Here is a 20,930-nt window from a genome sequence, read left to right as displayed (position 1 = left end):
AAAGTATATAGGTGGTTAACAAGTGCTAGGAGTGGAGTTTCACAATGTTCCAGCAGCAATGTAATTTCCCAGTGTTAATAGGTTTTAAACACTCACTGTGAGCAATTCAAATATACAATGTGATGGAGGTCACACTGACAATACAGCTCAAAGGTTTCTATGTTGAGATATAACAGACTGCATCCCTTATGTATTATAATGAAATCATGTTTTGATGAAAAAGATTTTAAATGAGCAAAAGAAACAATGCTTTGTTGTAAGGAGTTAGACAGTATTTGTTTATAAACATTTTTTACAGTAGCAGTCATTGTGTATGGTTACTACCTCAAAACAGTGGATTCTGGGGGTAAGGAATTAACTATGGCTTTATTAATATACTTGTTTACAATGAAAAAATATTTTTTGCTGATTGGGGTCATCTGACAAAAATTTTTGTTTGGATTGTGTAAAATTTGTCTATATAGTGCTCTTCAGTACGATTAATTTCAACCTTGTGATTGTTTAAGATGAAGCAAAAATCACGAAAAGGGGTAAATCAGTGTACTCTATAAGTAGTATTTATATATTTTGCATCACACTCATAGATGCATTTTCCCACAGTTCAGTTCATAGCTCAAGTGAGAAGAAGTAACCAATAGAGGCTAAAACGAGGAGCACTATAAGAAAAAACTATATATAGTATATATTTGACAAATATATAATATATATATATATAAATTTAGTTCTTTTTTCCCTCTATTGGTCTCTTCTCATTTGACCTGTGAATAAAGTCAACACTGTTCCCTAACCATCAATCATCTTTTCTTGGTGCAAACGGATAGAACTCCACATCAAACTAAACTGTTCGTCCATTTTTCAGTTTCACTTGTTTTGTGATACATTCTTATAGCGCTTCCGCTATAAAATTCAGACAACACGTCGATAGCTCAAAATTCAGACAAATCACAATGTTTTAAAAACCAAATGCACTATAAGTATTAATATCAACTTGCCATACTTTACCATAAATCGTGGCTAACAATTACCTCAAACATGCGCCTAGAGCTCTAGATTCCTTGAAGCACACCCATACCATGTCTGCAATGCACTAACCAGGAAATATTGCAGCTCTGACAAGATAGAAGGAATATAAAACTATATACACTGTACACAATATTTTGCACATTAAGGATAGCCAACCAGAGAACTCCTAACACTCTTTGACTGTTGGTCTCAGAGAACTCTATATATACACTCTGGAACTTTATTTATGTCTGCCAGGGTCACTAATATGCAACTGCAGGGAACATTAAGCTTTGCTGGCCTAGTTTACAGTAAATGAGCAGGTGTGTGAAGTGCTGACTAGTCTGAGCCCAGACTTAAAAAAAAATGCTTAGTGTTACCACAATGCATCTTTTCTTTTTATTCTAATAACAGATTTGCCAACGTGTATGTGAAGTGTTACAGAAGATACTTTGATGGATGGCACAGTAGACTACACTCTTAACATTATCTAGCACGAGTATTGTATTTTGATAATGATTTTGTGTTTTTTTGTATTTTACAGGAAGTGTTGCTGCTATTACAGTAATTGCAATTGTGATCGTCTTGATTATTTTTGGAGGAGTTGCATTTTGGAAAATTAGGTGAGTGGCCCTTTCAAGTTTGTATCCCTGATATCAATGTGGGATCTCTCGAAACAACAATGCACCCCTCCACAATAGAATTTGGGGTTAATATTTATAATGTGCCATGTTGTTGTATATTGTTGACACCTCTATACCCTAAACTGATGGCATGTCTCGATGAATGAAAACTGCTTCTGAATACAGACCTGCATATCTCATATGGGTTTATGCAATACAGTACTCCATAGTGGTTATGGTGCATGGGTTATTTCTTTCATTATTTATTTTAGTTTAGTCATTGCTGGTTTGACAAAATCTTTACTATATTTGTCACATTAGTGAATAAACTCTACTGATTGCATTCTAGGGAATCTTCTTGGAAAGTGTTTTTTTTTGTTTGTTTTTTTGTTTCCTGGTCAGCATCTATACTATATATGTGCATCATATTTAAAATATTTTTACCATACTCACTCTGAACAGATCCAGGTAAAGGTTAATTTGCAAAGAAAAATCACCTAGTTTTAACAGGCACACTTAAAAAAAAATGCAACATTTGCCCACTAGCACGTATATTGATTGGGTAACTAAAATTATAGATCAGGGTGGTGCAGTAGACATTGCTTACCTAGATTTCAGTAAGGCTTTTGACACTGTTGCACATAGAAGGCTTATCAATAAACTACAATCTTTGAGTTTGGATTCCAATATTGTTGAATGGGTAAGGCAGTGGCTGAGTGACAGGCAACAGAGGGTTGTAGTCAATGGAGTATATTCGAAGCTTGGGCTTGTCACCAGTGGGGTACCTCAGGGATCTGTACTTGGACCCATTCTCTTTAATATTTTTATTCGTGATATTGCAGAAGGTCTTGATGGTAAGGTGTGTCTTTTTGCGGATGATACTAAGATATGTAACAGGGTTGATGTTCCAGGAGGGATAAGCCAAATGGCTAATGATTTAGGTTAACTAGAAAAATGGTCAGAGTTGTGGCAACTGACATTTAATGTGGATAAGTGCAAGATAATGCATCTTGGACGTAAAAACCCAAGGGCAGAGTACAGAATATTTGATAGAGTCCTAACCTCAACATCTGAGGAAAGGGATTTAGGGGTGATTATTTCTGATGACTTAAAGGTAGGCAGACAATGTAATAGAGCAGCAGGAAATGCTAGCAGAATGCTTGGTTGTATAGGGAGAGGTATTAGCAGTAGAAAGAGGGAAGTGCTCATGCCATTGTACAGAACACTGGTGAGACCTCACTTGGAGTACTGTACACAGTACTGGAGACCCTATCTTCAGAAGGATATTGATACCTTAGAGAGAGTTCAAAGAAGGGCTACTAAACTGGTTCATGGATTGCAGGATAAAACTTACCAGGAAAGGTTAAAGGATCTTAACATGTATAGCTTGGAGGAAAGACGAGACAGGGGGGATATGATAGAAACATTTAAATACATAAAGGGAATCAGCACAGTAAAGGAGGAGACTATATTTAAAAGAAGAAAAACTACCACAACAAGAGGACATAGTCTTAAATTAGAGGGACAAAGGTTTAAAAATAATGTCAGGAAGTATTACTTTACTGAGAGGGTAGTGGATGCATGGAATAGCCTTCCAGCTGAAGTGGTAGAGGTTAACACAGTAAAGGAGTTTAAGCATGCGTGGGATAGGCATAATGCTATCCTAACTATAAGATAATGCCAGGGACTAATGAAAGTATTTAGAAAACTGGGCAGACTAGATGGGCCGAATGGTTCTTATCTGCTGTCACATTCTATGTTTCTATGTTTCTATTGTTAAATAAAAATGCATTAATAACACATTATGACTTTATATATTATTAAGATAAATTTAATAGTATAAATATAGATTTTTTTAATTATTGAAGAATACTGCATTTCTCTATGTATTTAAAGGTACTCTGTAGGCACCCAGACCACTTCATGTCAATGAAAAGGTCTAAGTGCCATGTTCCCTTCATTTTAACTTTGCAAGTGATAACATTGCTGTTCAGCAGGCATGGCTATGTTTACATTTCAGGGTTTAAATGCCTCTTGTCAATCTGACAGCCACTAGAGATGCTTCCTTCTAAATAGCCTAGTAAAACTATTTCCATCTGATGCTCTCATAAAGACCATATGGTTGTTGCAGCAAGATATTTTGCTGCACATGTGTACTGTGATGAGAGAGCAAAGCAGCATGGGAAAGAAGATAATTAGTAACTTTTTAACCCTTGCGGGGTTGGTGGTCACTTAAACTAATCCCTTCTCTCTGTTTGTTGGTGCTGAAAACAGTATTTTGATATGATAGCTTGTATTAGAATTGGCATTTCTCTGCCTTCAAATTTGATCCAAAACAATTGTAGAAATTTGGTTGGGCTGAGTTTGCTGGCAATTATACATACATTCTGTCAAACTATCACTATATTGGAGCCTTTGGTGGCATATTTATATCATTCAGTTCTATATTTCAGACGTCCAGCGACTGTATTGCAGAATTGTGTCACTGGTAAATCTTGAAAAATGCAAGTGGATTTTGCAGTCCAAATGTCCCAGAATGGTACCAGATCATTTTTGATAATCTAGACCAGAGACATAAGGACTATAGCAAAAAACCATAAGAGTGCCCTAGCTTCCTGTACTTTGACAGTCTTTGTGATATCTACATGTCTCTCAGATCTAGGAGATCTAAATTGGGAGTGGAAAGTTGGCTCACCAGACAACAGACTAATCCTGCTTCTCTTGAGACTATTTTAATCGTCACTAGTGGCATGGATACATACTATTATTAGATGTCTTTGGAATCTGGGCAGAAAACTGAAGCCTGTCTTAATGAGAAGTCTGTTTTGGTTGTGGCTAGACTAACAAAGTAAGCACAATAAGGAACAGTAGCCAGTAGTTTAATTAAAAAAAAGGAGAAAAAATACTAATTCACCGACACATATACCCAAAAGGGTATGGTGCCGGGAAAAAGTGGTACAACCCTTTAAAGTGCGCTAAATCGTTAAAAGAAAAAATATATTTATTAGTAAAGCTTAAAAACACTTAGTCTCCTATCAAGTAGATGCTAGAGTTGGGTGGACTTCATAGCAATAGCACAGTTGCAGGTAATTCTCAGCGGTAACCCGGAGGTGAGGATTGAAGAGAGGATATAAACCCAGTGTGTGTGTATCTCTTTAAACACTAAGACACTCAGTCTATGTATAAAACACACAGTCTGCGGTAACCTAATCTCTCTATCTATACCTCATACTGACAACTAGATTCCTACCAAGGGTCCCTGATTACCTCAGCAATGCAAAATGCCAATGCCTACCATACTACTCCATCTAACGAGGGACTAAAGAGAATTAAAAATTCAAAAGTGCTAACACCCACAACCCCAGTGCATGGTGAGAAGAAATCAATTTAAATTAAATCAAATTAAATTAAATAAGAAAGCCCGACGCGCGTTTCGGCGTATCTAGACGCCGTCGTCAGGGGCAAATGCAAACAATCATAGGTACACCTCCAACTCCTTAAGTAGCCGGTACATAATCATGCAGACCAAGATCAGCTGGTTCGTATCCCCGGCGCTTACTCGCCATTGGTCCGGACGAGAGAGCCCGCCCAGCTGTCAGCAAACTGTGCCTACCAATCCACTTCCCTACAGCCCACGTGGTGAGTACATCACCACTGAGTCACGTGAGCGGGGATGAAGAGGGGCGGGGAATGACCGCCGAGACACCACCTACATTACTCGCCGCTTACAATGCGTCAGTAAGACGTCACAGGATGGGCGGGACTTACTCCTACACAATTGACGATATCAAACCAAGGTTACAAGGATGTCATTTAATGGGCGGGGTAACTAATCCCGTTATAGTGTGTATATAGGGAATGAGAGAAGAAATCAAATGAGTCTCTCATTAGTATTATATACACAGTTAACACACCGAGATATCTATCGCCCATATATATCCAGGATGATATACAGTCCTACTGAAAAGTAGGATTACAATGAAAAAGAGACAAGTCAGAAGGCTCAAATTACGGATAACCCAATTGATAATACATGGTTTGTACAGACCATCCGGAGTTATCAGTGGAGATATGCCACATGATTAAATGATCCCTAAATAATAAGCACAAATGAAACAAGAAAAGAAATTAAATTAAAGCTTTAAAAATAAAAAATCAATAAATCATAATTTAGCATTTTATAGCCCACGTAGTTACTAAACATGGATCATTAGTTAAATAAACCAAACGGTCTCAATGAGGGGTTTTCATATACCCCGTTTATTTAACTAATGATCCATGTTTAGTAACTACGTGGGCTATAAAATGCTAAATTATGATTTATTGATTTTTTATTTTTAAAGCTTTAATTTAATTTCTTTTCTTGTTTCATTTGTGCTTATTATTTAGGGATCATTTAATCATGTGTCATATCTCCACTGATAACTCCGGATGGTCTGTACAAACCATGTATTATCAATTGGGTTATCCGTAATTTGAGCCTTCTGACTTGTCTCTTTTTCATTGTAATCCTACTTTTCAGTAGGACTGTATATCATCCTGGATATATATGGGCGATAGATATCTCGGTGTGTTAACTGTGTATATATATACTAATGAGAGACTCATTTGATTTCTTCTCTCATTCCCTATATACACACTATAACGGGATTAGTTACCCCGCCCATTAAATGACATCCTTGTAACCTTGGTTTGATATCGTCAATTGTGTAGGAGTAAGTCCCGCCCATCCTGTGACGTCTTACTGACGCATTGTAAGCGGCGAGTAATGTAGGTGGTGTCTCGACGGTCATTCCCCGCCCCTCTCCATCCCCGCTCACGTGACTCAGTGGTGATGTACTCACCACGTGGGCTGTAGGGAAGTGGATTGGTCGGCACAGTTTGCTGACAGCTGGGCGGGCTCTCTCGTCCGGACCAATGGCGAGTAAGCGCCGGGGATACGAACCAGCTGATCTTGGTCTGCATGATGATGTACCGGCTACTTAAGGAGTTGGAGGTGTACCTATGATTGTTTGCATTTGCCCCTGACGACGGCGTCTAGATACGCCGAAACGCGCGTCGGGCTTTCTTATTTAATTTAATTTGATTTAATTTAAATTGATTTCTTCTCACCATGCACTGGGGTTGTGGGTGTTAGCACTTTTGAATTTTTAATTCTCTTTAGTCCCTCGTTAGATGGAGTAGTATGGTAGGCATTGGCATTTTGCATTGCTGAGGTAATCAGGGACCCTTGGTAGGAATCTAGTTGTCAGTATGAGGTATAGATAGAGAGATTAGGTTACCGCAGACTGTGTGTTTTATACATAGACTGAGTGTCTTAGTGTTTAAAGAGATACACACACACTGGGTTTATATCCTCTCTTCAATCCTCACCTCCGGGTTACCGCTGAGAATTACCTGCAACTGTGCTATTGCTATGAAGTCCACCCAACTCTAGCATCTACTTGATCGGAGACTAAGTGTTTTTAAGCTTTACTAATAAATATATTTTTTCTTTTAACGATTTAGCGCACTTTAAAGGGTTGTACCACTTTTTCCCGGCACCATACCCTTTTGGGTATATGTGTCGGTGAATTAGTATTTTTTCTCCTTTTTTTCAATTAAATCAATTAGGGTTACCCCCTGTATATCAGTACAACCTGGTGACTTGCCATTTTTTTGATTTTGGGTTACCAATTGGAACCTAAATCGACCTATAGACAGTTATACTTTAGGTGTTTATCACCATAAGTCACCATTACCCACTTTCTTTTTTGTTACGTTAATTTATAATTGGGCGTTTCATTTTTGTCCTTCTAACTATGGCAGGGTTTCTTGCCAATAGACCTGATGCTAATAGCTGGTGTGCCGATGTTGAATCTGTCTTTAGCAATGATCTTACCATGCAAAATTTATCACCTCCTAATATTCACTCTCATTTCAATAAATTGAATAAACTGTTTAGGCAACAAATCAGAATGAGTTGGGAGATATCCACTTTACAGAAATATCTCTCCAAAAACATTATACCAAGGGGGTTACGGGTACAGGTACCCCCTGCTAGACAGATGGCATTGGAAGAATTTAATAAAGAATGGGAGGAAGCAGCTACCACCTGCTCGAATACGTTTATGAATATTATTTGCAAGTATGAATCTATGAGATTAGAGACCGTACAACAGGAATTAGACAAGCAAATAGAGGAGGTCCAACAGGTAAAAACTGACCCCCAATTTGAACCATTAGAAGTAAAGCTAAAATCTAACTTAGATAAGTTTTCACATCAGGTCAAGGTTAGAAAGCATCAAAAATACCTTCGGGACGTATCAGACTTTGAAAGGGGAAGGGTTTATCACCCCTTCAAGAGGAGAAATAAAGTTGATTCTGATTATGCCAGCACATCAGAATCTGAATCCACCGACACAGAGACTGATAGACCATCGACCTCACATACGCCTACAGTGACCAATCCACCAAAAAGCATCTTAAAGAAAGGGGTGGATTTTTTAGGTCTACGACAGGCAGAGCTGTCTCAGGGCCCTCGTACGAGGAACAGAGGTCGAGGCCAGAGGTACCGAAGGTAGTACCTAAACCATCCTTACAGATTATTAACCTGTCCAAATCCACTCTCTCTGACGCCCAAATGAGCGTATTATCCAAGGGACTATCTTGTGTCCCCACCCCCACTTTCAATAAATTCACATGGACAAAGGATGTCAATTTATTTGTAAGGAAACTAGCCCTACATAAATATCATGAGCTACGTAAAGAGACTAGAGCTCAGAGTTTGGGGTTGACATCTAAAGATCTAGATTGCCTACAAATGCTTGTTGAACTACTGGAAACCAATGATGGTTCAATAAGGAACCTGGTTCCCCAAACCAAATTAAGATCCAAGAGTAGATTCACTCCACCATTTAAAGACTTTAGGAATCTGGAAGTATTCTTGGACATGGTTTGCAGGGAAATTGCGTCCCTACCAATGGACGATTTCCAACCACAGTCGGGGGGGAACCTTTCAAAGCAGGAAAGGATGGCTATTAGTCAGCTCCAAGCTAATAGGGACCTGATAATTAAGCCATCCGACAAGGGAGGGAATGTGGTAATTATGGACAGGGATCACTATGTAAGGATGGCTGAACGCCTTTTATTGGACGAAATGACATACCGTGTGATAAAGAGTGATCCTACCTCACTTTTTCTGACTGAATTGCGCACACTTTTGATAGGTGCTATTGATATGGATTTCATCTCGAAAGATGAATTTGAATTTATGAATCCCAAAGACCCAGTTATGTCAACCTTTTACTGCCTACCCAAGGTACATAAATCCATGTCTGACGTAACGGGCAGACCGATTGTATCAGGGTGCGGTAATCTCACTCAAAACGTTAGTGTGTTTCTGGATAGGGTCCTATCCCCGATGGTACAAGAGCTACCCTCACATCTTAGGGACACTAAGCAGTTACTCGGGTTTTTAACCCAGACTGAGCTTCCTAATCAAGCTAAACTGTGTAGCCTGGATGTGGAGGCATTGTATAGCTCAATCCCCCACGAATTAGGAATTGAACATTGTAGATTTTTTCTCTCACTGAACCTCGAACTGCCTGAGAGATATATTGATTTTATATCAGATCTATTAAGATTTGTTTTGACCCACAATATATTTCTCTTTAATGGTAAACTCTATCAGCAAGTGAGGGGCACGGCCATGGGGACACCATGTGCACCATCATATGCAAATCTACATTTGGGCTGGTGGTAGAGAGTAATCAGGGAGGACCCTACCCTTAAACAATATATGGACTGTGTCCTACACTGGAAGAGGTACATTGATGACATCCTTATTGTCTGGATGGGTACCTCGGAGCAGTTTGGGGACTTCGTTACAGCCCTTAACGATAATACTCAAAATCTACGTTTCACAAGTGAGATAGGGGGCTCTAACCTATGCTTCTTGGATGTGTCTTTGGAAATAGGTGTCACGAATAAAGTACACACTACCCTCTTTCGTAAAAAGACAGCTACAAATAGTCTTTTAGACTGGTCTAGTCACCACCCTACCCCACTGAAGGCTGGAATTCCGATTGGCCAGTATTTGAGGTTACGGCGCAATTGCTCATCTTTGGATGACTTCAAATCCAAAGCAAGAACGTTAAGACTGTCATTTAGGGAGAAAGGGTATCCTAATAGGGTACTTAAAAGAGCTTATGCTAGAGCCCTCTCAACAGAACGCCAAGTTCTTATTGATGATAACACCGTGAAACAGGAGGGTCAAACAATAAGGTGTATAGGAACATTTGATGCAGGTTGGGCTACAATGATGGGAATATTTAAGAAATATTGGCCCATCATATCTTCGGATAAACATCTTAAGGAGGTAATGCCCACATACCCCTCCATAACGGCACGTAGGGGGCGGAATCTGCGAGATTTACTCATTCCTAGTCACCTTTCCCTGTCAACCACATCAGGACCACTTAGAAACTACTTACCTATGGGCACATATCGATGTGGCCACTGTAGTGCCTGTCCATACATCAATAAGAATTCCAGGGTCTGCTCTAACAGTACCAAGTCGGAGACATTCAGCCTTCGCTCATTCATTAATTGCCGTACCACTGGGGTGATTTATTTACTCACATGTTCATGCGGCTTAATGTATGTGGGCAAGACGTTCCGACCTTTTAAACTCAGAATTAGGGAGCATGTAAATTCGGTTAGGAGACGGTTGGAAACCCCCATATCAAGACACCTACACCTTTTTCATAACCACTCCTCAGAGGGAATACGCTTTATGGGGATTGAACATATCCCTCAGCCCCCACGGAAAGGTGGTTGGGACACTAAACTCCGTCAGAGGGGGGCATACTGGATCTTTAAACTCCAAACTTTATCACCAAACGGTCTCAATGAGGGGTTTTCATATACCCCGTTTATTTAACTAATGATCCATGTTTAGTAACTACGTGGGCTATAAAATGCTAAATTATGATTTATTGATTTTTTATTTTTAAAGCTTTAATTTAATTTCTTTTCTTGTTTCATTTGTGCTTATTATTTAGGGATCATTTAATCATGTGGCATATCTCCACTGATAACTCCGGATGGTCTGTACAAACCATGTATTATCAATTGGGTTATCCGTAATTTGAGCCTTCTGACTTGTCTCTTTTTCATTGTAATCCTACTTTTCAGTAGGACTGTATATCATCCTGGATATATATGGGCGATAGATATCTCGGTGTGTTAACTGTGTATATATATACTAATGAGAGACTCATTTGATTTCTTCTCTCATTCCCTATATACACACTATAACGGGATTAGTTACCCCGCCCATTAAATGACATCCTTGTAACCTTGGTTTGATATCGTCAATTGTGTAGGAGTAAGTCCCGCCCATCCTGTGACGTCTTACTGACGCATTGTAAGCGGCGAGTAATGTAGGTGGTGCCTCGGCGGTCATTCCCCGCCCCTCTCCATCCCCGCTCACGTGACTCAGTGGTGATGTACTCACCACGTGGGCTGTAGGGAAGTGGATTGGTCGGCACAGTTTGCTGACAGCTGGGCGGGCTCTCTCGTCCGGACCAATGACGAGTAAGCGCCGGGGATACGAACCAGCTGATCTTGGTCTGCATGATTATGTACCGGCTACTTAAGGAGTTGGAGGTGTACCTATGATTGTTTGCATTTGCCCCTGACGACGGCGTCTAGATACGCCGAAACGCGCGTCGGGCTTTCTTATTTAATTTAATTTGATTTAATTTAAATTGATTTCTTCTCACCATGCACTGGGGTTGTGGGTGTTAGCACTTTTGAATTTTTAATTCTCTTTAGTCCCTCGTTAGATGGAGTAGTATGGTAGGCATTGGCATTTTGCATTGCTGAGGTAATCAGGGACCCTTGGTAGGAATCTAGTTGTCAGTATGAGGTATAGATAGAGAGATTAGGTTACCGCAGACTGTGTGTTTTATACATAGACTGAGTGTCTTAGTGTTTAAAGAGATACACACACACTGGGTTTATATCCTCTCTTCAATCCTCACCTCCGGGTTACCGCTGAGAATTACCTGCAACTGTGCTATTGCTATGAAGTCCACCCAACTCTAGCATCTACTTGATAGGAGACTAAGTGTTTTTAAGCTTTACTAATAAATATATTTTTTCTTTTAACGATTAAGCGCACTTTAAAGGGTTGTACCACTTTTTCCCGGCACCATACCCTTTTGGGTATATGTGTCGGTGAATTAGTATTTTTTCTCCTTTTTTTCAATTAAATCAATTAGGGTTACCCCCTGTATATCAGTACAACCTGGTGACTTGCCATTTTTTTGATTTTGGGTTACCAATTGGAACCTAAATCGACCTATAGACAGTAGTTTAATTAGTATTCAATAAAATAATTATGCCCTCCACCCACACATTTTAAGACACAGAGATAATTCATAATTTTATAAATCTCACTCAACATAGTTAGGACATATTAAGGATTAGTCTGAGTTTCCTGGCTATTGAAGGGGTATAACTATTAGATTTAGCAAAAATTTGGCTACAGTTTACCTTTAAAATATATGCTGAACAAAAGTATACATAACCAGGCCTTTGCTTGATTGCAGATATAGTGTTGTGGACTGTTTATGAGATTTCAGGCTCGTGGAAGAGTAAAGGGATTTTAGGAAACGTATTCCATAGTTGCAGAGCTTTTTATTACAAACCTGATCTACCTACTTCCATGTACTAATAGAAGATTAATAATACATTTTAAAAATTGCCCCACACCCTTATTCCCATTGTTTTAATATCCAATTCCATTGCTCAGGAGATGGGTACTGCTGGCTGCTCACTAATTTATGCTTCAAAACTGTCCCAATTTCGCAGTCTTGTCCTGCAGTCCCAGTTTAGTTTCATGGTGTTCTGCATTTGGAGACACCAGGTTACTGTCCTCAGCAATCACATTGTGAAGCCGGCATTAGGGCCATGCATGGTCCTGAAGGCCGGCGGTCTGCCCGACATACTGTCAGTGGACAGGTATACCCTTTTTCTGAACGTTGCTAGTAATGCTGGCTGCTTCACTGTGCCTGATTTTATTCTACAGGAACAAAAATCTAGTACAGTAAAGTTTAAGTGAAAGTATTAGATTAGCTTTGAATGCTAATTGTGTGTATTCAGTACACATTCAGTGAGAACTGTTTCCTATATTTGGAGTCAAGCCAGTTTAACTCTGTGTCTATAAATCAATTTTCATTATTTGGCCGTTAGTTTCAATGAGAAGGTCCGTGTTGGGAAATGACTTACGTGGGGAGCTAGGTAGATAGCAGACATAGTAACCTGGTTTGAAATGAGAAATTGAACTTTCCCAGTAGTTAATTCATGTCTAGAATGGGAACAGGAATAATTTATTAGGGCAGTGTCTGGTATATAATCTACAAGTATGACAATTCATCAATCTGGTTGTGTGCCAGTCTATTGACAATAAGTTTTGCAGACTCTTTAGGGTTTATTCATTAAACTTGACAATGCGGAGAACTGACAAGAGCTTTCCTAAAACAGCAAAATTGAAATATCCCCAACTATTTTTGAAACACAGCTATTTTGGCCTAAGATTTGTAATTCCCTTGCCATTTCTCAACAATTCCAATTTTATTGAATAACCATCTGAATGTGAGACTCTGGGAGTGAGAAAGGCAACAGCAATGAAAGATAGTTTGCTGTGACTCTAAAGTACAAATGCTCAGAAATACATTTTATGTCTACATATGTGGATGATATCTGTGGATATTTGTATCAAATATTAGTATGTAAATGGCATGAATTGTGTTCACTTTTTATCCCATATTTGCAGTGGCTTTCAAAATAATTTTAACTATTTATTCAAAGCAAAAAGTAACTATAGCTGGATCAAGTCTCCCATTTATTCATGCTGCCAAATGCAAACAGCTGTTGAATGTTAGAATAATTGTTTGCATTATCTGGAACTACCAGCAGTAGCATAATTTCCTTTACATAGTTTTTTTTCTATGTCAGTTGTTTGTAGTTTCCATCCACCTGTATCAGAGAACCACTTCCTAAACCACATTCACAATTTGAAACACAACGATGAGTTAGTTAAACATAGTGCTATCCAAAACAAGAACAAGCTTTTCTGTCCTGTAAGCCATGCAGTTAACATTTAAAGGGCCACTCCATGCACCTAAAGCACTTTGCTTTACGAATTAAGATTGTGTGCTTTTTTCACGTTACAAAAAGTGCAGATCAATGAAATTAGCACTTTTATATATTAACCTTGTTACTTGTTGGTTTATTTAGCACAATAGAGCTAAACACAAGAGGCAGCAATTGCCCAGATTGTAAAAACTTTTTATTGAGCTGCATGTAGTTGGACAGCCACAGAATGTCTGGATTGGGGAAGAAAGAGAGGGCATGTAAAGGCTTCGGTCAAGAGAACTGCAGCATTTGCAAGCTGTTTTTATATGTACCACCAATAAAAACATGTAGAATTCTATGAATACATGTTTTAATTGTGGGTATATCTACTAAATTGTAATATATATATATATATATATTCATTGTTTTTGGTTGGAGTGTTCCTTTAATTTAGCATTAAATTCCTCTTTTTGCCATTGCAGTATTTAGCAAGCTGGTCTGAAAACAGAGAGTGAGGAATTTTACATTTTACAGTTAGAAATGAGTGTTCCCTCTTCTTTACTTTATAAAAGTAGTGATCCTAAAATAAATCAACACTTTTATAAAGTTCTGAGTTGCAGTCTCCCAGCTGTCAATCACTAGCAGAAAGTGAAGCCTTCTAATGGAAAGTAATAGGTTTCATTGATTCTGTATGAGAAAAATTGCCACATGTGCCCTTCCTCAGCTTCTTTATAAAGGGTAGAGTGGAATTTTCTCTTTCATGCATTAACTTCTTTCAAGAGTTGGTAGAAATTTGACAAAATGCTAGAGGGACCAGTAAAAATCCTAAAAATATTTTTTTTTACCAGTCCATCTGATTAAATCTAAAGGTTAATTTATTTCTGAGATCTCTGCCTCTGTTTTCTGTGATTTTATATTTTCTGTTTTCATTATTTTGATGTTTATATACATTAAAGAACATTTTTTGGGGGGAGCTTATTTGATTTTGCTACACTTTAATTACATTTTTAGTTTAGTTTTCTGCTGTTTCGAATCAGATCGTTTCTTTTTTTCCCAGCCTCTAGTATGCTCCTTATATCTCTGAAATACTAGGCCCTTCAGTCTCAATAAAAGGCATTTCAAAATAGGTTTCTGTTTTTATTTATTTATTTATGGCTTTTTCTTCTGAAATTATTTTCAACAGTATACACGTATAATCAGTCTCGATTGATTTCAGCTTAGTCAAGGCTTTTGCACTGAAATGAAATTTTTAATGCCTATCAATATGGAACAAATAACAGTTTTAAAACTCCAGGCCTGTATGATGCCAGTCCTGATCTCATCCACTATTTTGATACTGTGATCCAATGTTAAATTATTAAATACAACTGTCTCAATTTTTTTCAATTCAATAACTAAACATTTTGTATTTGATCAGATGTCTGGATAAAGTTATTAATTTGGCCTAAGTTTAAAAACAAAGCAATAAATATGTATTATATTCTTATTACTAGTGAGCTTTAATAATAGCATGTATCCTATTAATAAAATGATTATTCTGTGTTTAGTGTTTGTTTCTTACTTTGTAAACTTTTTCTTCTGCAGGCATTCATCATACGGACGTTTATTGGAAGATCAAGACTATGGTTCCCTGGGAAATTACAACAATCCTCTCTATGACGATTCTTGAAAAAACAATGTTGAACAGACTCCTAAAAGACTGATATCAGGATGATTGAGAACACAAAAATGCTATTGCTGTTGTTGTGCAGGCTCAGGCCAGCTAAAATGCTTTAACTATTAATTCTCTGACAAGCTAAAATGACATGTAATGCTTCACGTCTGCCATACAGGGAAAGAAAAAAAATTTATAAATACACACTGGAAATAGAAACTACATTTGTATATGAACTATAAACTACGCAAACGCATACTGCTATTAGTTAACACAATCATTGCGACATAATGTATATCCATTCATCAAAACGCATGAAAAGTAGCTTTGTGCATCACAATGAGCATTATATTAATGATTGTGCCATGATATGATGTGTGAATGGCAACAAAAATATATCATTTCATTTACCATACTGCATTCCTGTACTCTTCAGCTTAATTGATGGCTTTTAAATTGATATCGGTATCAGTAAAGTTCAATTTAAATAAGGACCTGTCAGATTCCCATATTTTCACTTTGCTGCAGGCATCAATTTTGATCTTATCAATACTTGTTTTGGTGGAAAATAATCACCTTCAGAAAAATAAATGAGAAGAAAAATATTCACTCAAGAGAAAAAATGAGTGATTATTATGAAAACATTTTTACACAAGGAATAGCTGAGTTGGAGGTAAAATATTTTTTGACTAATAGCAAATATCTTTAATTTTCTTACATAATCATATTCAAATTAAAAAAGAAAAGTTATTTTAAGGATAGTTTTTCTATTTTTTTTTTCATTTTCTTAAAATTTTAAATAAAAATTAAATGGTATCATAACAATCCAAGGGCCAAACCCGTTATAAAACTTTCTCTTGTATTTAATGAAAGTAGTAATGAATACACAATAAGGAAGAGTAGAAACAACCTCTAAGAAAAAAATAAAAATAAATGAGGTGCACATTCAAACAAATAACTAAAAATAGAACTGATTAAATAATGATACAGAGATACAGAGAGGGCTATTGCGAAATATGTCTATGCTGTATTTCCACAGAATTTAGAACACAGCTTAACATGCAATGTATCATGCAATGATAGAATAAATCTGAAAGAAAAATATATGTTAATATGGTCCACATCTGAAAACTCATATGAAATAATACTTTTACTAGGATGGAAAAACTACTTATTTACAGCGTCCAACAAATAGATTATTACTTTCTTTATTATAGATCACCTCACAACAATCTAATATCAGTATATAAGATGATCTAATAAATGACCACATACATAGACTACTTATAAAACTACCAATACAGGTCTGTTTTATGCCAAAAAAATGGTAAAGCTTGCAAGATGACATGGCTTCCTAATCTATTGTATTCATTTTTGAAATTGTTATCCAAAATATCTGTTAATGTGAGCTTTAACAGCAGCCACAAACATCACATTCATACAACATCTTTTTGCACAGTATCTATCAGTCGCGTACACCACAGGCTGTTATTGCACATGCAATGATCATCAAACATCCCCATAACATATTGAAAACACTGGAAATATTTGGATTACTATATTAGTGTGCCTTGTACATTGAAACATACCTTACATTAAGGGGTAGATTTATGTAGATGCTGAATTTTTTTGCCTTCAAGTATTCTAAGAAAGTTTTGAAAGAATTGTGATTTAAAATGATAATTTCTCCACATTCTTTGTAAAAGCTTCATTTTAAATTAATATATTCTAATTACAATTCACATGAAATTTTAAGTATAAACATTATTATTGTAGTAATGAAACAAGCACGAAATTGAAAAGAATGCATAAAAATGTGACTAATAATGGTCAGTGTGAAGTATAATGAAACTAATTGTGAATATGTCATAAATGGTTTGCCATTTCTTTGAAATTTCAGCAAATAAATTGTTGACACTTATTTTGCTTTTATTTACAATTATTCATTGGTTTTAGTTAAGATCTAAGTCATGTGACATTGTACAAAGAATACATATCAAAATGATTTTGAGGGACATGGTCGAGCTGCCGAGGAAGATGGATCGTAGCACTCTCCAACCTCATGGCCACTCAACCATTTTTTCCCCAGCTTAGACACCTGCTATGGGGAAGACAAATAAAGTCCTGGGCTCCGCTAAGCCCAGGAGACACAAAAACCCACCATCATTCAGTCACTGCAGCAGTACCTAACCACACCAGCTGACCTCACATTATAGGCATACCTCCTCTCGGGAAGCTCTCCCCTGAGATCCCCAGCATCTGACCACGAAACAAATCCACTTCAGATGATCCAGATTGTGTAAGTCTAAGACTGGGTAAACCTAAGGCATTGCCAACCAAAGAGGCATCCATTAAATCTGGTTTGAGGAACAATCTCCGGGGGCTGACTAACATAGTGACCTGCATATAATGATAATTTACTTGCAGCACAATCAGCAACAACAGATACTCTAGAATGTGAAACAACTCAATTAACTTCACTTAGATAAGAAACTTCACCTATAAAAACAGAAGACGTCACAATAACTTATGCTTTCATGGCCTTCCTGAACAGAAGAAATCATGCTCCCATATATGTACAATCCTCACTTGCATTTTTAATAGTATCTGAAAGAAGGATTCTGATACACTAATTAAATTTGTCTGTGCACAAGACTAGACTGAGATGCCCGCCATTAGACTTCATATGATGCCTGGTTCATATAAGCTGTAAATACTATGAACAGCCAGGGAGACTCAAAACCTCATGTATGAGCAACACCAGCTACAACTATTCCAGGATCTGTCAACCTCCACCGTGGGCTATTGAGCACTGAAACCTCTCACAATCTGTACATGCTATGAAGCACATCAGTTAACAATGCCCAACACAGGTCTAGAAAAGTTTGCACCAGACTAGTGGAGAGACAGAACCAATGGGCACAGTGCTTGCACCTTCTTTCCTGGTGCTGTCACTGACTTTTGTTTGAGGCATGGGAGCACGGTCCTCAACTCTCTGTTTCAGCTCAGGTTATTACGGGCTGAGTGGACATCAATGATGCTGGATGGTGGAGGATAGTTACCCCAATATCATGTTGCTCCATCCTGCTTACCCTCGATGTGCAGCAGTGACAGCAGCGGGTGTAGGCTGTGTTTAGCTCCACCCCTGCTGCTGGTTTGGCTCCGCCCTTGCCACAGATTAGCCCCACCCCAGTTTTTTCTTAGTTACAGCTGGTTTTTAAGTTCTGCAGCCCCTGAATGTGTAAGCTGTGCAGCTGCAATGGCATCCTAAGGCCGCCCTGGTCATTGCACCCCTGCCCCCAGTGAGTGGCACCCGGGGTGGACCGCACCCTCCACCCCCCTTTAGTACACCACTGCTTTGCATAAAAGTGAGTTGTTCTGGAGATACACTTTAAAGAGGGTCACTCTCCAAAACTGACCAATCACATCAATAATCTATGCTTCTCAAACAATACCCAGGGCTGTCTTTAATATCACTAGGACCCTGGGCAAAGCATTTTCTTGTGCCCCCTGACACCCCCTACTCCCTGGCATGCTATTGCACCTTTTACATACATACTTACATGTAGACATGGACAGACATACTGACACATACACACAGACAGACATACTGACACACATACACATACACTGACACTCACACATATATACTGACAGACATGCTGACACAGACAGACATACTAACACACCCAGACACAAACACACTGACAGACATACTTACACACACAGACACAAACACACTGAGAGCCATACTGACACACACACAGACACATACCCTGACAGGCATTCTGACACACTGACAGACATACTGACACACATACCCTGACAGTCATACTGACACACACTGACAGACATACTGACACACACACACAGACACAGACACAATTACAGGCATACTGTCACATGCACAGACACATACCCTGACAGGCATTCTGACACACAGACACACACTGACAGACATACTGACACACATACCCTGACAGGCATTCTGACACACAGACACACACTGACAGACATACTGACACACACACATACCCTGACAGGCATACTGACACACACTGACAGACATACTGACACACACACGAAGACATACACCAACAGACATACTGACATACCCATTGACAGGCATACACACACACAGACACACACATATACTGACAGACGACCTACTGACACACACATACACTGTCAAACATACTGAGACACGCATACATACACTGACAGACACACAGACATACTGACAGACAGACACTCAGACACACAGACATACTGACACATTCATACTTTAAATCTACTCCCCATTTCCTACCTTGAAGGATTGCTTCCCTGGTGTCCAGAGTGGTGGCTGAGGCTGCTGGGGGTTGCCGACTGGCAATCCGGACCAGCCCCCCTTCTCTCTGCTTCCCTGGTGTGGTCTTTCTCGCGCAGCTCTCTCTGGGAGGAAGTAACTCACTGCAGTCACTTCCTCCCATGCTGCCAAAAAGCAAAGGGGCCCGGTCATGCTGTTAAAGAGCCACAGCGCAACCTCAGGGAGAAGTCTTTGCAAGGCAGGTGCTCTGAGCAATTTTTGCCTCTTGAGTTCAGCTCCACTGAGCTAACCAAAACAAGAAGTAAACTAAGTTGTCTACTTGAATGCCAGGGGATGTAACCAGGTTGATTTATCAAAGTGTCCATTTAGATTAAAATCTGCACTTTTTGCTAATTGAAGAAAGTAGGATAGACTGTTCACACAGAAAGCTTTTCTGCAAGAGGTCTGGAGAGTCCCTTTAATGTTTCCATTAATCCTCCTAGGGAAAAATGATTCCTCTGGGCTATCTCTTCCAGTGGTCAGAGCCATTACATATATGGGTGTATGGCTTACAAAAGATCTCAGTCATGGTCAAAATGAAATTGTTAATTAACTTGTGCTTGTTCATTGTTTCTTACCACATTGATTGTTATTCATAATGCTTTTTTTTTTTTTTAATCACTACTGGCCTAATACATTAATACATTGGCAGAAGGACAAGTCATGCATGAGTTATGACATGTTGACTTTGCCAAACAATAGGGGTACTCTAACTCTGCCAGACTTTAAATTATATTGTCAAACAGCTCAACTTTTACAAGTGACTGAATGGTCTAAATCCAGAGTAAACAAATTGTGGAAAGCGTGGAGGTGGAATAATTTGGTAGACCAATAGCTGTGCTGGTTGCCAAGCTATAAAGGAAATTTTAACCCAAGAAGCTAGGATTCCTGGTATCCAAATCGATTTTATAATAGAAGGTGTCAATATTATTTTAAAAAATAATTATTTCTGGTTTTTAGACTCTTTTTATCTACAAAGGAGAGGTACTGCCATGGGGACCAGGTTTGCCCCCAGTTATGCCAATTTGTTCATGGCTGACTGGGAAAATGAAGCCATCTGGGGTAATCATATCTGGCGGGCAAACCTGGTCTCTTATTTTAGATACATAGACGACCTTTTTTTTATCTGGGATGGACCAGAAAAACATCTTATTGATTTTATCAATCATTTAAATAC

The 20,930-nt window shown here is 38.4% G+C and overlaps 1 protein-coding gene across 1 annotated transcript in view; it reads left to right on the top strand.

Moving 5' to 3' along the window:
• PARM1 (prostate androgen-regulated mucin-like protein 1) overlaps window positions 1-17,326 on the top strand; it is an 87,624-nt gene extending 70,298 nt beyond the window's left edge. The window contains exons 3-4 of the mRNA XM_063458662.1: window positions 1,547-1,625; window positions 15,336-17,326. Coding sequence (XP_063314732.1) covers window positions 1,547-1,625; window positions 15,336-15,420 — 164 coding nt within the window. The 3' untranslated portion in view covers window positions 15,421-17,326. The remainder of the gene's footprint in view (window positions 1-1,546; window positions 1,626-15,335) is intronic.
• Window positions 17,327-20,930: the final 3,604 nt, after the last annotated feature.

This window comes from Pelobates fuscus, chromosome 6 (genome assembly GCF_036172605.1).
Source record: "Pelobates fuscus isolate aPelFus1 chromosome 6, aPelFus1.pri, whole genome shotgun sequence".
NCBI lineage: Eukaryota > Metazoa > Chordata > Amphibia > Anura > Pelobatidae > Pelobates > Pelobates fuscus.
The sequence above is the reverse complement of the archived record's forward strand: the minus strand, read 5'-3'. Positions and strand labels throughout refer to the sequence as shown.